Here is a 15,541-nt window from a genome sequence, read left to right as displayed (position 1 = left end):
AAATGGAATAAAGAGAAGGAGGAAAATGGAATAAAGGGATGTAAACAAACAGAATGGAATCAAAGGAAAAAATAATAAAAAAAAAATAATATCTATAAATAGAAGATAAGGAAGTAAAATAGTATAAGGTAAATAAAATAGAAAAGGAAATAAATAGAATTAAATAAAATGAAAAAAAAAAGGAAAAAATGGAACAAAAATGAAAATAGAATAAAACCAGAATGAGATAGAATAAAATAAATAAAATAGAATAAAAGGAAAAATGAGACAAATAAGAAAATAATAAAAAGAATAAAAGGAGATAGAATAAAGTAGATAAAATTCAAGAAAATGGGGCAAACCCACATCCTGGTTTTGAGTCCATCCAAACTAGAAGGGTGTTAAAAATGGATCATTTACAAAGCCAAAAAATTAACTTTGTTTTGAAAGTTTATTGGATCATCTTGACACAAAATCATTACAGCAGCTTGTGGTATGTTGTTTTCTGTATCTTTTTTCCTTTTTTTAAGGGAATGTTGATAGCAAATAAATTTGTGAATGTAACACATCATACAGTTTCAAAATTCTAGAATCACTGCACAGGATTCTGTAAGAGACTCTACATGCTAAAGTGACAGTTTTCATCCATGAATTTAAAAAAAAAAACAACAAAACAAAACAAAAAAAGAAGAAACCACTAATTGAAGAACATTATCCTTTAAGACAATTTTAATATGTTCAGTTTCTAATACACAACTGGCTAACCAAGGGAGGCTGACCCAAACCAAACCCTCCACGTCCCAGCAGCACGGTCAGACACGGGGCTGGGCCTGGCCATGGGCCCAGAGCACCAGAGCAGAGCCTTGGCCAAAATCCCTCCTGTGGGAAGAGTGTAAAGAGCACAAGACACGTGTAAAGCATAGGACATCCCCCATGGGGAAGATGCACACCCCATCCTGCTCCCTCTGTGGGGTGTTGGGGTTTTTGGAGTGGTGCAGACCCACCCAGCTCCTCCCTGGGCACCTCTGGAGCAACCAGCCCCTCCTGAGCTGTGCCTTGAAGCACAACTGTTCCAGTGAGTTCTGTTTGCTGGGTGTGGAACAGCAAGGAAAAAGAACTGGGTGGAATAAAAAAATAAATGGAAAGCAAGGGATGTTGGAGAAGAACATCAGATGAGCATCTCTGCAGGGCAGAGCACGTCCCTTTCCAGGGGGTGACTCCAGGAGATTTCAGTGGAGCAGAATGGGCTTCACCTCACAGACCCTCCCCTTCCTCCCTCCAGAGCAACTGCTGTAGAGCCCACCCTGCAGCTCCTGCACCAGGCAGGGAGGGGATGCCAGTGCCCCCCATTCCCTCCTGCACCAGGCAGGGAGGGGATGCCAGTGCCCCCCATTCCCTCCTACACCCAGCAGGGAATCCCAGTGCCCCCCATTCCCTCCTGCACCCAGCAGGGAGGGGATGCCAGTGCCCCCCATTCCCTCCTGCACAGTCAGGGAGGGGATGCCAGTGCCCCCCATTCCCTCCTACACCCAGCAGGGAATCCCAGTGCCCCCCATTCCCTCCTGCACAGTCAGGGAGGGGGATGCCAGTGCCCCCCATTCCCTCCTGCACCCAGCAGGGAGGGGGATCCCAGTGCCCCCCATTCCCTCCTGCACAGTCAGGGAGGGGATGCCAGTGCCCCCCATTCCCTCCTACACCCAGCAGGGAATCCCAGTGCCCCCCATTCCCTCCTGCACAGTCAGGGAGGGGGATGCCAGTGCCCCCCATTCCCTCCTGCACAGTCAGGGAGGGGGATCCTCACTCACTCCATCCCCTTCTGCACCCAGCAGGGAATCCCAGTGCCCCCCATTCCCTCCTGCACCCAGCAGGGAGGGGATGCCAGTGCCCCCCATTCCTTCCTGCACAGTCAGGGAGGGGATGCCAGTGCCCCCCATTCCCTCCTACACCCAGCAGGGAATCCCAGTGCCCCCCATTCCCTTCTGCCCCCATTAGGGAGGGGATTCCAGTGCCCCCCATTCCCTCCTACACCCAGCAGGGAGGGGGATCCCAGTGCCCCCCATTCCTTCCTGTCCCCAGCAGGGAGGGGGATCCTCACTCACTCCATCCCCTTCTGCAGCCCAGAGGGGAGAGCAGCTCCTCCTCCCTGCTCCTTCCTGTATCCTGGCTAGCAGAAGGGCTCCCAGTCCACCCCTCTGCTGCCCCCAGGCAGGGAGGGCTCTGCCAGGGGCACCCATGCTGCCAAATCTGCTGCCACTGGTGCAAGGGCAGGGCTGGGGGACACTGTGGGGACACTGAGGGGACAGCAGGGCCCTGCTGATTTCAGAGCACAGAGGGAGGGCAGGGCTATACCTGCACACTGAGAGCAGGAGGGTTTCTCTAACCTGGTAATGGCCAACCTCAGCTGGTGAGCGAGAAGATAAAGAGCAGGAACAGACCCTTTGGATTTCCAGTTTCTTGCTACAGCTTAACTGTTCAGGAATGTGAAATTGAAGTGGACTCATCAAACACATCAGCAGAGACAGCTCAGAGGGGAGAGGCCTGACAGACTCTCTGTGTGGGGCAGTGGATGGAGCAGAGACCCAAACAGTAACACTTTCAGCCCATTTTGTGCTTCCACTCTTGGCTCTTCCAGCTGTCACTAAAAGAAGGTTAAGGCTCAAGGCAACTACTATAAACAAACTCAAACATCCCAGTTCTCACAGGGCTCCTTTGGATTAGCTCGAGGAGATGGAGGATGTTTATATGCTGATCACAATAGATCTTGAGATAATAATAATAATAAATCATATATTTATAAAATAAAAAAAAAGAGGCCTTCAGGTCCAGCACCAGCCTCTGCTAGAAATATACAACTACAGCAGCCCTGAAGACATATTCCATGGCTAAGGATTCAGGCAACCTTCCCTGGCATTAGCACAAGCAACACACACTGTGCCACTGTTGATAAGTCCTGCCCAGTGCCTCGTCCCACGCAGATGGAAGGTCATGGGATCACCTTGAGCTGCTGAATAAATAGTGCCCCCTCCCTCCCTCCCTCCCTCCTTCTCTCCCTCCTCCACTCATGTCACCAGGATCTCTTTGGGCTAGAAAGGGTTAACACCACAGTTTGTAAGAAGTTGTGAAATGAAAAGGTAACATACAGCCTTAAAATGTCTAAACTGCAACCAAAGGTGGAGGGAACCCAAAGTTGGTGCCCCGGGGGAGTACATGCGAACGAGGGAGAAACTGAACACGTGGGTCTGCTGCCTTTACACTCAGGTGTGTTCCTTGTCCTTGGAATAGCTCACAGGGAATATTCAGCACTTGGACAATGTCTCTTTCATCTCATCCAACAAGTTGCTAAGCAGGGTGGAATCGTTACATTTCCCATCTATGGATACAGAGTTCTCTCCCTTGAAAAGGGGAAAAAAGAAAGGAAAAAATCCATTAGGCCCCTTCTCTACTTACAGAGCCAAAAATTTAACTTTGGTTTGGAAGTTTATTGGATTATCTTGACACAAAATCATTACAGCAGCTTGTGGTATGTTGTTTTCCTTGTATTTTTTGAGTTTTGTTTTTTAAGGGAATATTGATAGCAAATAAATTTGTGAATTTAACACATCACAGAGTCTCAGAATTCTAGAATCACTGCACAGGATTCTGTGAGAGACTCTACATGCTGAAGTGACAGTTTTCATCCAGGAATTTAAGAAAAACAAACAACAACAACCCACTAATTGAGGAACGTTATCCTTTAAGACAATTTTAATATGTTAATAGAATTTGATATGTTAATAGAATCCTGTTCTAGGGACAGTGGAAGAGAGGAAAGGCTGCAGATTCAGCTGCTCTCACCTTTTTTACCAGTAGGCAGACGTGATGGCCCTGGATAGAACGACTGTACATGGATGCACAGGAGTCAACACGTTCCACAACTGCAAAAAAACCCCAAAAAGTCCATTTAGTGGGAGAACTTTGAACACAGGCCCTGCTTCCCCTGGAGAGGAACCTCTGCTCTGAGGAACAGAACCTTCTGCAGGAGGAAGTCAGGGTTAAGATGGGCCTGGCTCCTCCTGGCTGGGACATTTCACAACAATGAGGTGAGTCATTTGCCTCTGAAACCACAAGTGCTCTGTGGCAAAAACACTGCTCAGAATGGAGGTTTCTTCCCCAGAAATGCAGCAGTGAGGTAACATCTGATGCAAACACCAGAGCATGGTGAAAGAGCCAGCTGGTTTGCTTCAGCCAGCACTTGGGTTTTAATTAATAAATTCAAACCTGAGTAACTGGGGCTCTCCCTCATGGAAGTGAAGCCCTGAAGATCAAACCCACCCTCCAGAGAAGAGCTACAGCCTCAGCTCCACACAGGCTGCTCTCATGATACCTGTCACATGCCTCACTGGGCTGCAGGAAAGCCCCAGGGGCAGGAGGAGAGTTCTGAAGAACACTGCCTGCTTTGAGCACTGCAAAACTGAAAGAACCCTGACCTTCCAAATGCATCTGGATCTGGCCATCACCTGCTCCTGTCAGTGCTGAGGCCACAGAGTGCTGTGCTCACCAAGCACAGCAGAGAGTGTAGAAAATGGAATTTTGCAGAAGGAACATGGAGGAACACCCACCTGAAAAATGATGATGAAAACAGATCTTTGCCAGTAGATGTTGGAAAGAAATGCTAATTCCATCTACTTTAATAGAACTCATGTGCAGGTCTCCAGACTCCAGGAGCTTGGCAAAAGCATCACTGCAAGACAGGAAGGGAAGGAAACAGTGGTGGAAATGCAAGTGAAATGTGTCCCTTTAGTCCCACATAGAGCTGGAGGCATGTCAGGATGGAGAAGCCCAAGTACCACCAAGCTCTGGAGAATGGGTTTGCAGCAACCATGGAACACACTGCAGAGTGCACTGGAGCTCCTGTGCCCTCAGAGCTGCCCCTGCCACCACACAGAGCCCCTCGAGGGGAGTCACTGGACAATCCAACACCCAAACAAGAAAACTGAGCAGGGCCAGAGCCCCCAGGAGCAGGCAGGGCCAGAGGCAGCTCAGCTGCAGGCAGGGCTCAGCCCCCCTGGGCAGCACTTACCTATAGCAAGGCGTCGTGATCAAGTATGAAGCGCAACTGAAGTGCAATTTGAAATCTAGTTTTTCATGGGTTGAACCTTCATCATTCTGCAACAGGTCAAAGGAAAGGAGGTGAATGGGAGCCCTGAGGCAGCAAGAGGAGGCACCACCCCCACCTAACACATCAACGAGGACCTCTGGGCTCAGTTCCCTCTGAAATGTCCTGGCTGGTGCTGAAGGATCAGTCTGAGAACAACCAACCCACTAAAACATCAGCCCACTCAGGGATTTGGGCAGCTGGGTTGATCCACACACCTGAACAGGTAAGGGACACTCCTGGTTGCAGGTCTGCCTGCACTCTGCTGAAATGAGCTGAGCAGACTAAATTTAAACTAACACTTTGAGACATGGTTTTACAGTTAGTTATTTCCTGAACAAAATAATCAATTAGTATCCCCCAGGTCCTTAGGTACTGAAAATAGGACTAGCATGCTATTTTTAAGAAACCCTTAAAACAGAGATACTGGCTGACTCAGGAGTAGCCACAACTGTCTCAATTACCTTCCTTTGAGCTGTTTCATGCAGATCTTTCATTAATAATTGCACTGAAATGAGATCAGAAGCCCACACAGTCTGAGACAGGTCCATACTTACTTAACAATGTCTTCAGCCAACCTCACCCTTGGTCTGGGTTTCCACCCTTGCTAACTAAGTCTGTTTTCCAGCCCTGTACAGGCAGCTGTGCAGCTGAGCCATGGATAACCCAGATCAGAGGGAAGAGACCCTGGTCCATCCCTGCAGGGGCTCTCCAGCTGACAGAGTGGCACATGTGCCAGCTGCCTTGCTCACACAGTGCCAGCAGTGACAACTTAGGACCCGCCCATGCAGCACTGGGGACACTCTTTGCACAAGGTGTCATGTGAAGACACCCCTCAGAGCACAGGGGGTGGTGCAGCAGGGATGAAATGGTGCCCAAAAATAGCTCAGGAGCAGAACTGCCCACCCAGGTCCCAGAGACAGATGCACAGGAAGCAGAAGCAGTTGAGAGCTGCACTTACTTTGACTATAAAGGACAGTGTTCCTTTTAACTTCTGAGCCATAACAATACTCTGAAGTGTAAACACAAACTGGGCTTCATTAGAGATTCCTGGCGTGGAGAGAGGAGAGGGAGAAGTCAGTTAGAACATGGTTTCCAAATCTAAGTAATGGTTAAAATAAACTGATTGATGTGCTGCATATTTTTGAACAAAGTTTGGAATTTTCTATGTAGCTGGAACAGAGTTCTACACACAATTCCTGTGTTGGTGAGGCAACAGCACTTGGGTCTCTCAGAAGCAGCAGTGAGAGCATTTGGTAGAGGTTACTGAGCAAGTGCCTGGGCAAAGTATGTCACTTATTTCAACTACTTGTAAAACTGGAAAGTATAAAGTTTTCAGAGTAGTTTTCAGAGCTAATCTGAAATCTGCTGTTTCTGTTTTCCTTTTAATATACAACTCTCTGTCAAGAACAGAATTAAAACCATATAAGATACTCCACTGCTTTTCAGGGGGGATAAAAACGCCATCCCAAGGCCACTAAAGCCTCTGTGAGCTGTTCCAGTACTCAAATTAACCCTTTGGTGGAGGAAGTGAAACTCGAGGAAGTTCAGCAATTCAGCTGTACTTCTGTGCTCTGTACAAAGCCACTCTCCTTCATTTCTGTGTGTTAACACTCCTGAAGAGCTCAGCTGCCCTCCTCACACACCCTCACCACAAACCTTCCCTGCATGAGGCCTCTGCCACTAAAACAGTGGGACAACAGCTCCAGGATAAATCCAGAGTGGATTCTAATGGTTCACAAACCTCTAACTTGGTTTCATTTTAAATCTCATGGCAAACTCTCCATGAGTTTTGCATTTTTGTAGTCCAAGGTGTGCCAGCCCACAGGCACCTGGGAAAGGAGCTCTGCCTGCCAGCCCTGCATTAGGGCTTTGCTCTTGCTGCACAGAACCACCTGTGCTACAGCCACGCTGTGAGAAGGGTTATCCTCTCCAGGAAACTGTGGGAAAGCCCAGGAACACCCAGGCAGAGACAGGTTACTCTGGAGAACAGCGAGCAGCTCAAACCACTCTTCCCACAGGAGGGCAGTGCAGGGCCAGCCACGCTCCAAGAACCCCGGGCAGAGCTGCTCGTACCAGGGGGAAGCTGGAAGGGCACAGGAATCCCATCGTGGACTGAGGATCCTTCTGGTCGGAGCATTTTAGTGTTGAGAGAGTCCAGGACATTTAGTTCCATGCTCTTAAGGAAGCTACTGCTTTTGTTCTCAAAGATCACAGACACAGTCACTTGACTGTCGTTCTGGAGGTTTCCTTGAATGTCATAGGTCTGCAAACGAAGGGAAAAATGTCACAGGAAGGATTCAGACACTTCAAGGAGCAGAACACACAACATCAGGATAAAACAAGGTTCAAAAAGGAGGGAATGTGGTCCAGCTAGAGGATAATGACAACACACTGGTGATCAGCTACACAGTGGGAAAATATCAGCTCAAAAACTGAAGTGGGACACCCAAAGGGATGGAAATGGAGTGTTGTTACAGTTCTGCCTCCTGGGATTTGAACAGCTCACATGATGCCCACCTAAAGTCACTGCACCATCCCCAGGGTATCCCCCTCTATTCTCAGGGAACACAAAGAAGACACCTGGAAAAAACTCACCATTTTAATGTACGTATTTTCAGCAAGAAGGCGGTAACTGGACATGGGCTGAAAAGCAAGAGGGAAATAGGGAAATCAGTCATGCTGTAATTTCTCTGAGAAGAGCCATCACTCTCCTTCCTCCCCAGGAGCTCAGCTCTGTCCTGTCCCCAGGCTGGGCTGCCAGGGCACAGCTACTCACTGGTAGTGGCTCATCCTCTAGTGTTCCATTCTGCACCGACTCCGGCGGCTCCTCCTCACTGTGATGACTCTTCTTTTTGGATTTCTTTTTATCCTTTGATTTCTCTTCTTTCTCTTTCTTGTGCTTTTTCTTCTTATGCTTGGAGGATTTCTGCCAGGAAGAACAAGGCTCTACAGCAAACCCTTAAAAAAAACTCCTTGATTTCAAGCTGTGACACCCTGACCCCTGTACCCACTTCCAACTTGACTCCCACTCCCTGCACTGAGCAAAGCTTTTCATTCCTGCAGAACCCAAAGCAAAGCTTCCATTCCTCAAATCCATGTGGAGTCCCAGTAAATCCTTGGTCCCCACTGGGATGACAATACCTTATCCCAAAGCAGCTTAGGAGCAGCACAAAGCCAAACCTTTCCAAGTGCCTGGAAGCTCAGCTTTAACTGTGAGCTGTTCTTGGCCCAAGGAAGAACCAAACCCCTCCCTACGAGGTGCTCAGGGCTCCTCAAGGATGGAGCACTTGCAGGTGATCCTTAAACTGAACAGGGAGTGTTGGCAATTCCTGTGTGCTGCTTTTTAAGGAATTTGAGACAGTAGGAGAATGTGGCTAAAGGGTGAGACCAACTTCACAGAATCAGAGAATCACCAAGGTTGGAAAAGACCTTTAAGATCATCAAGTCCAACCCCCAGCCCAGCACCACCACCTTGTTCCCCACTAACCGAGTCCCCCAGTGCCACATTTGAACACTGCCAGGGGTGGTGACCCCACCCTGCCCTGGGCAGCTGTGCCAGTGCTTCACAACCCCTTCTATGAAAACACTTTTCCTGGTATATAACCTAAACCTCCCCTGGTGCAACTTGAGGGGCATTTCCTCTTAACTTAAACCACTTACCTTTCCTTCATCATCCTCCTCCTCCTCCTGCTCTTCCCTTTGTTCCTTCTTTGCCTCCTGAGGTTCAGCCACCACAGCAGCTCCCACTCCAGGCTCGCTCTGAGGAGATGAGCAGGATTAGGACACTGTGCAGCTGAGACAACCCAATCTCACACCAAACAGAAATCTCAGCAGTGACACTCACCCCCAACTGTTATTTCAAAAATCACATCAGGCTCAGTGGTATCAAGCCCTTCAATTTATGTCTCTGAAACCCAGCAAACATGGTCACCTGAGGACATGGTTCAGAAGATTTCCTCCAAGGAATACATCCCCTAATATTCCCTGCCTCTTCCTCCAAAACCTGCCATCAGAATTCAGGACACTTTTTCTTTCCCACTCTGTCTCTCATGTCTGTTAACACTGCTTGGTTTAGCTCACACTGGGAAATAAAGCCATACAACCATGTAATAATAAACCCCACAGTAATTGACCAAGTCTGTAGCTACATCTGTATTTCTGTTGCTGTCCTGGACCTGCACAGCAGGATGAGACTGAAACCTCCCCCTCCACTGGCTCTGACCTGGGGAGACACAACAGCCCTGCTCCCCAGCAGGGAGGAGATGGAGCTGCTGTTCCCCCGTGCTGCAGGAGACACAGCCCCCTGCCCAGCCCACACACAGCCAGGAGCAAAGTTTCCTGTGATGGGTAACAAGTGTACCTGTGTTTGGGGAGTGGGAGCAGGTGGGGGAGCAGTGGAGAGCCAGAAATCCAAATCTTCCCCCTGAATTTCAAGAGAAAAAACCCGATTGTTTTGATTCCATTCTTAAAACAAACAAACAGCCCCCACCAAAAACAACAACAACAAAGAAAACCAACCCAAAAGATCACAGAGTTGGAGCTCCTCTGCTGTGAGGAAGGGCTGAGATACCTGCGGGTGTTCAGCCTGGAGAAGAGAAGGCTCCAGGGAGAACTTGGAGCCCCTTCCAGGGCCTAAAGGGGCTCCAGGATTGCTGGAGAGGGACTTGGGAAAAGGCATGGAGGGACAGGACAAGGGGAATGGCTTCCCTTTCTCAGATGGGCTATTGGGAAGGAATTCTGCCCTGTGAGGGTGGGCAGGCCCTGGCACAGGTGCTCAGAGCAGCTGTGGCTGTCCCAGCCCTGGGAGTGTCCAAGGACAGGTTGGATAAACTTGGAGCAGCCTGGGCTGGTGGAAGGTGTCCCTGCCCATGCCAGGGGTGGCACTGGATGGGCTTTAAGGTCCCTTCCAACCCTTTGATTCCATGACTCTGTAACAATTAAATTACAGCCCTAAGTTTTCATGGAAATGCAACACTCCAGGTGCTCCTCATGCCCAGGTGCTGCAACACATTCAGGAGCAAATAGTTCAAGAAGCTTCACTTGAGCCTTTGAGAACTTCCAAACCCCGACAGTAACTGCCCAGAACCCTCAACACCATCCCCAGGCACTCCAAGGCTGCACTGCAGGGGAGAAGGGCATCTCTGCAGGGTGGTTATGAGGGTGCTACAGGCCAGAAAGATGCTGCAATATGTGGAAGACAGGATGCAGAACAAACCCCAGTCCCAGGGACTCTGGTAAGGAATTCCCCACTTGAAGAGCAGACAAAACACCAGTAAACACCTTCCAAAGATGCTCTGGCAGCTCTGCTGTGTAGGCTGAGTTTTGCTAGCTTAGGGGGTAAGGAAATGTTATTTTTATTAACAGGAATCTTTAAATACCTGCTGTTATGGTTGTAAAAATTTAGGGAAATAAAGGTTGAAGGCATTCAGCTGCTTGAATTGTCAACTGTGACTGTTCCTAAGCAACACACTGAACACAGCAATAAATAACAGCAGTTGCTAAAATAATGCAAGTCTTGGAGAATTACCTTTTTTGTTTCTTCCTCCTCTTCCTCCTCCTCCACCACCTTTTTCTCCTTCTCTTTCTTCTTTCCTTTGTCTCTCTCTTTTTCTTTGTGCTTCTTTTCCTTCTTTTTGGGTTTCTTGCTCTTCTTCTCTGCTAGGGGAACTTCTGAGTCTGGTGACTTCAGGGCCTCAACATCTCTGTGCCTCTGCACTGGCAGCTTCTCACTGTCTGCCAAGGGCCTTGAAAAGAAAGAGCCCATGACCCAAAGAGCCTCCCTCAGCCCAGATCACCTGCTGGCTGCCCAAGACAAGGTGTGCTTTGTTTACAGAGAGCTGGGCCCCAAAATCTTCCATCAGCACCTACTTCTGCACCTGAGATTTACTGATGCAACTGCAGACACTGTCCTGGCTGAAGGAAATGATCTGAAGGGGACTGAGAGCCAAGGTCTTGCTGTTTAACTCTTAAAAGTGCTAATTACAGACCTGCAGGCTGAGTAACAACACCAGGAGAACACATTTGTGTTATGTTGCTGCTGTGGAATTCTCTCCAAGGAAGAGCAAGGATGTGAAACAGCATTTCCAAGAGTGGAAATAGGAGTAGTGGGATGTCAGCATAGCTCAAACAGCCCTTGAAGGGTGTGGGGTTTGTTGTTCTTCATGAGTGGATCACTCCAATTGGGAGTTATTCCAAGTAGTTTTTTAGTTTGGAAGTTTGCACTATGAATTTGTACTCTACTATCACATTTCAAAAGTTAAGTTATATTTAACTTTGTTTTCCAAAAGCACAAATAGCAATTCACATCTACACTGTATCCCAGATTCATTAGCTGGGCAAAGAACACCTCAGAAATTTCTCTTGTGCTTGTCAAACATTTCCAGAAATCAGCAAGAATTTCATCATTTGCCTCTTTTACTGTTTCTCAGCTTTTGTTTAGTGTTAATTTTAATATGTGCACAGCAAACACCAGCTCAGGAAGATTTCTAACAGCCCCACCTGCCTTAATTTCTTTGCTTACATGGCATGAAGAGCCAGACCCAATTAATTTCTCTCTTTCAGACACTGTAAGGGCAGGATGGACCTCCCTGTGTGAGCAGCAGAGAGGCCTCATCCTTCAGCTCTTCCACACACACAGAACAGGGGTGGGTGCTGAGAGCCCAGGTGTGAGGGGCACTGATTTCCAGAGTTCCACCACCCTTCAAGGACTGACACTGGCCACCAAAATCACCCAACCTGACAAAGGTCCCCACCAGAAGGTGTTCTTACCTGGGAGGCCTCCCTGCACCCAGACTGTGTGTGAGGGAGACAGAGCAGTGCAAGCACAGTGAGAGAGAGAGCACAGAGACATGAGAACATGACAGAGAGCACAGCCACTCATGGGGGTGGGGAATGGGAAGGGAATGGATGGAACGGTGTGACATTCCAGGGCTGCTTCCTAGAGCACAGTCCTCAGCCCCTGCCCTGCTGGCTCTGCCCTGCACTGCTGAGGCTCAGCACACAAACACAGGCAAAAATTAACTTCCTTTCAAACATTTTCACCTGCAGACTCAGAGGAACTTGATGGGAAGTTTTTCATAAACTGTTCTTTCACTTTTTAAAAATCCTACAACACTTTTTGGCAAGTTAGTGAGGAGCCAAAGCCCTGCAAATGGGGGACCTGCAGAGAAGGGCACAGGAATCAGAGGGACAAAGATACTACACACACACCACATGGGCCTGCAGAGTCTTCACAGGAGGCATCCCTGGACCATAAACCTGCAGGTGTTTTTAGCATGGTGGTTTTGTAAAAGAGCAATTAAAACCCCCAATCTCCAGGTGCAATAGTGAACAGCCCAGAGCTGATGTGGAGACAGGACTGGGGTGCTGGCACTGGAACCAGGCTGGTCACTCAGCTCCCTCAGCCATGGCAGAACGTTTTTCAGCAGTGGGACCACAGTGAACAGCCCCAGGGCAGAGGCTGGCACGAACTGGGTGTTACTGGTCAGTGATCACAAGACAACACATGGGCTTGCCATGGACACAGCGGTTCTGGGATGGACAGACAGACACAGGGCAGGCTCAGTGCCAACACAGGGCACAGCAGACACACAGTGGGACATCCAAAAGCTGGGAGTGACTCACATCTGACCCACTGACACTGCCTGAGCTTCCAGACTCTGTTCAGTCACACTCCATGACTCCCTTGTCCCTCCCAGGCCTCTCCCTAATCCAGCAGCTGAGCTTTTGCCATCCCTGGTGCAGTGGGAGCCCAACTCGTTGGTCACCTGAGGTTTCACCCAAGCCCTGGTGAGACACTTTAGCCCTTTCCCCTCTGGACTGTGGTCAGTGCCTGTGCCTGTTTAGCCTCAGCCAGGCCCTCCTCCTCCTGTGTTCTCATTAGCAGCTCATTAATTCACACACAAACCATCACTTACTTATCCAGATCTATATCAAGTGCTTTATAGGGATCGTTGGGATCTTTGTCATCTTCATCACTGGGCAAAGCATTCTGCAGGAGAGAGAGAGAGAGAGAGACCATCCACTGAGGAAGCAAACCACGAGCAACTTCCAAACTAAAGCTTTACCTCACTCAAATTAAGTGTCTTGGAGCCTGTAACCCCTGGCCCAGGCCAGGTGCAGTCAGGCACTTACAGGGACAAAGCTCTTCAATGCAGCATCAAGTTACAAGATTAATTTAGAACAGAAACCCTCCTTCGTGAACTGCAGCATTTGAATGGCTGCTGTTCGGTTTTGATTAAAGGAAATTTTAGAACAAATACAGATGACATCATCAGCATGTGCAATTAATTATCATCAGCTGCAAACCTGCTGACTAGACAGCAAGTTACTGTCAAAGTGAAGCAGCACAGCATAATTAATGCTATTTGGACAGGACTACTTTTAGAGCAGAGATGCACATTGTTTGTTTGGTTGGTTAGTTTGGATTTTTTCACAACTTCAGGGGCAATTTTTGTCTTTCTGTGCTCAAAAAAAGAATCACAAAAGTCACTCTCTTCCCCTGCAAAGAGCAGCCTGGGACCATCCCAGGCAGTCACTTCTGAACCAGCCCTGCAGGGGAGCAGAGCCCTGGAAGTGCAAAGCTCCCAAGTGGCTGGCAGTGCTGTGGGCAGAGCTCTCAGGAGCAGCACAGAAATGCCACCCTGGCAGCAGGCACAGCCCCTGACCTCTGGCATCTCCTCAGTGATGATGTCCACGTGGTGGGCGGGCGCGATGTCCTCCTCGCTCTCCGTGTGCAGCGAGTTGTGCCGGTGGTGCTTCCCTCTCTTCTCCTTCTTCTGCTTCTTCTTCTTCTTGTCCTTCTCCAGTTTCTGTTTATGCCTTCTCTCTTCTTCCAGTTTCACGTACTGGTCAGACATGGGCATTCCTGTGGGGGAAGCCAAGCTGCTTTCAGGCCACAGCCCACATGGATGGGCCACTGGAACGGTGTGGCAGGAGTGATTCTGCTTCCAGCTGCTCAGAGCCAGCAGGACCCACAGCCCGCTGTGCTCCCACAGCCCCTCACACACAGCCCCCCACACACAGCCCCCCCTGTGCTCCCACAGCCCCTCACACACAGCCCCCCCTGTGCTCCCACAGCCCCTCACACACAGCCCCCCGTGCTCCCACAGCCCCTCACACACAGCCCCTCACACACAGCCCCCCCTGTGCTCCCACAGCCCCCCCCGTGCTCCCACAGCCCCTCACACACAGCCCCCCGTGCTCCCACAGCCCCCACTGGGCTCCCACAGCCCCCACTGGGCTCCCACAGCCCCCCACTGGGCTCCCACAGCCCCCCACTGGGCTCCCACAGCCCCCCACTGGGCTCCCACAGCCCCCCACTGGGCTCCCACAGCCCCCCCCCGGTGCTCCCACAGCCCCCCAGGCAGCTTTGCTGTCACACTCCATCTCTCCAGAAACAACACAAAGCTCAGTCCTTCTCTCTGCCTCTTGCCCACATTAACTACACTACAAAAAGCACTCAAACACTGACGCTTTAAGCAGAATTAGTGCCACTGCTGTGCTAATACTGAGATCTTTCCACATTTTTGGGAAAAGCCTCAAATATTTACACTTGGAACTCATCCCTTGCAATGCAGTGCATTTTATCAACAGCTTTTCAGTTGAAAACAACTCATTAGATACAAAAATGCCTTTTGATATTTGAATGTAGATGTTAGAACAGGATCTCTACCACTGGACTCCAGTTAACACCTCCCAGTCACCTGCACCATTTACTTGGTCAGAACAGTGTTTACTTTACACGTTACAGACTTGGCTGCACAATTTCCTTCATCACAGAATTATTTCCAGTATTATCTTGAAAGCAACTCAGACTGCAAAGTACTATTTTCACATGTAAATTAAGGAGATATTTAAGAGTCTAATGCAAGTGTGCTCCTTGCCCTTCAAAGCCTCAGGAGGAATTCCTACGAAGGAATTATGTCTTTTGCTGAACTGAATTTCTGTAATTAATTTCAAAGATTTGCTGTGGCTTACCTGGAACTTTTAATGGGACAGAAAGGTCGATCTGGACCACAGGAATATGTTCCACCCCTGGAGTGTCTTGGTATCGCTGGAGAAACAAAGACTCTGTTACATCCTGAGCACTGCAAGTACCAATCTGTGTAAACAGACACATTACAAACCATCAAGCAGTTCAATCCCTTAAGTGAACATTTCAAAGGATAGGAATGGAACAGCTTGTTACTAATCCTGTGAGTTTTAAAGCCAGTTGATAACTATTACAAAAGACCCTTCTCTTGGCTACAGCCTTTTAACCCCACTATTGCCCTAAAGGTTTAAACCCCACTATTGCCCTGAAGGTTTAAACCCCACTATTGCCCTGAAGGTTTTAACCCCACTATTGCCCTGAAGGTTTTAACCCCACTATTGCCCTGAAGGTTTTAACCCCACTATTGCCCTGAAGGTTTTAACCCCACTATT

The 15,541-nt window shown here is 48.9% G+C and overlaps 1 protein-coding gene across 1 annotated transcript in view; it reads right to left on the bottom strand.

Annotated features, from left to right (window-relative positions):
* Nucleotides 1-406: 406 nt before the first annotated feature.
* Nucleotides 407-15,541, bottom strand: part of AP3D1 (adaptor related protein complex 3 subunit delta 1) — a 47,748-nt gene continuing 32,613 nt past the window's right edge. The window contains exons 19-32 of the mRNA XM_071577875.1: nt 15,095-15,170; nt 13,783-13,982; nt 13,033-13,106; nt 10,644-10,860; nt 9,477-9,539; nt 8,777-8,875; nt 7,893-8,042; nt 7,712-7,759; nt 7,190-7,379; nt 6,075-6,163; nt 5,039-5,124; nt 4,578-4,699; nt 3,814-3,893; nt 407-3,371 (exon numbers count right to left, since the gene is read on the bottom strand). Coding sequence (XP_071433976.1) covers nt 3,276-3,371; nt 3,814-3,893; nt 4,578-4,699; nt 5,039-5,124; nt 6,075-6,163; nt 7,190-7,379; nt 7,712-7,759; nt 7,893-8,042; nt 8,777-8,875; nt 9,477-9,539; nt 10,644-10,860; nt 13,033-13,106; nt 13,783-13,982; nt 15,095-15,170 — 1,590 coding nt within the window. The 3' untranslated portion in view covers nt 407-3,275. The remainder of the gene's footprint in view (nt 3,372-3,813; nt 3,894-4,577; nt 4,700-5,038; nt 5,125-6,074; nt 6,164-7,189; nt 7,380-7,711; nt 7,760-7,892; nt 8,043-8,776; nt 8,876-9,476; nt 9,540-10,643; nt 10,861-13,032; nt 13,107-13,782; nt 13,983-15,094; nt 15,171-15,541) is intronic.

Source organism: Pithys albifrons, chromosome 27 (genome assembly GCF_047495875.1).
Source record: "Pithys albifrons albifrons isolate INPA30051 chromosome 27, PitAlb_v1, whole genome shotgun sequence".
Taxonomy (NCBI): domain Eukaryota; kingdom Metazoa; phylum Chordata; class Aves; order Passeriformes; family Thamnophilidae; genus Pithys; species Pithys albifrons.
Note: the sequence above shows the minus strand (reverse complement) of the source record. Positions and strands in the feature narration are given on the sequence as shown.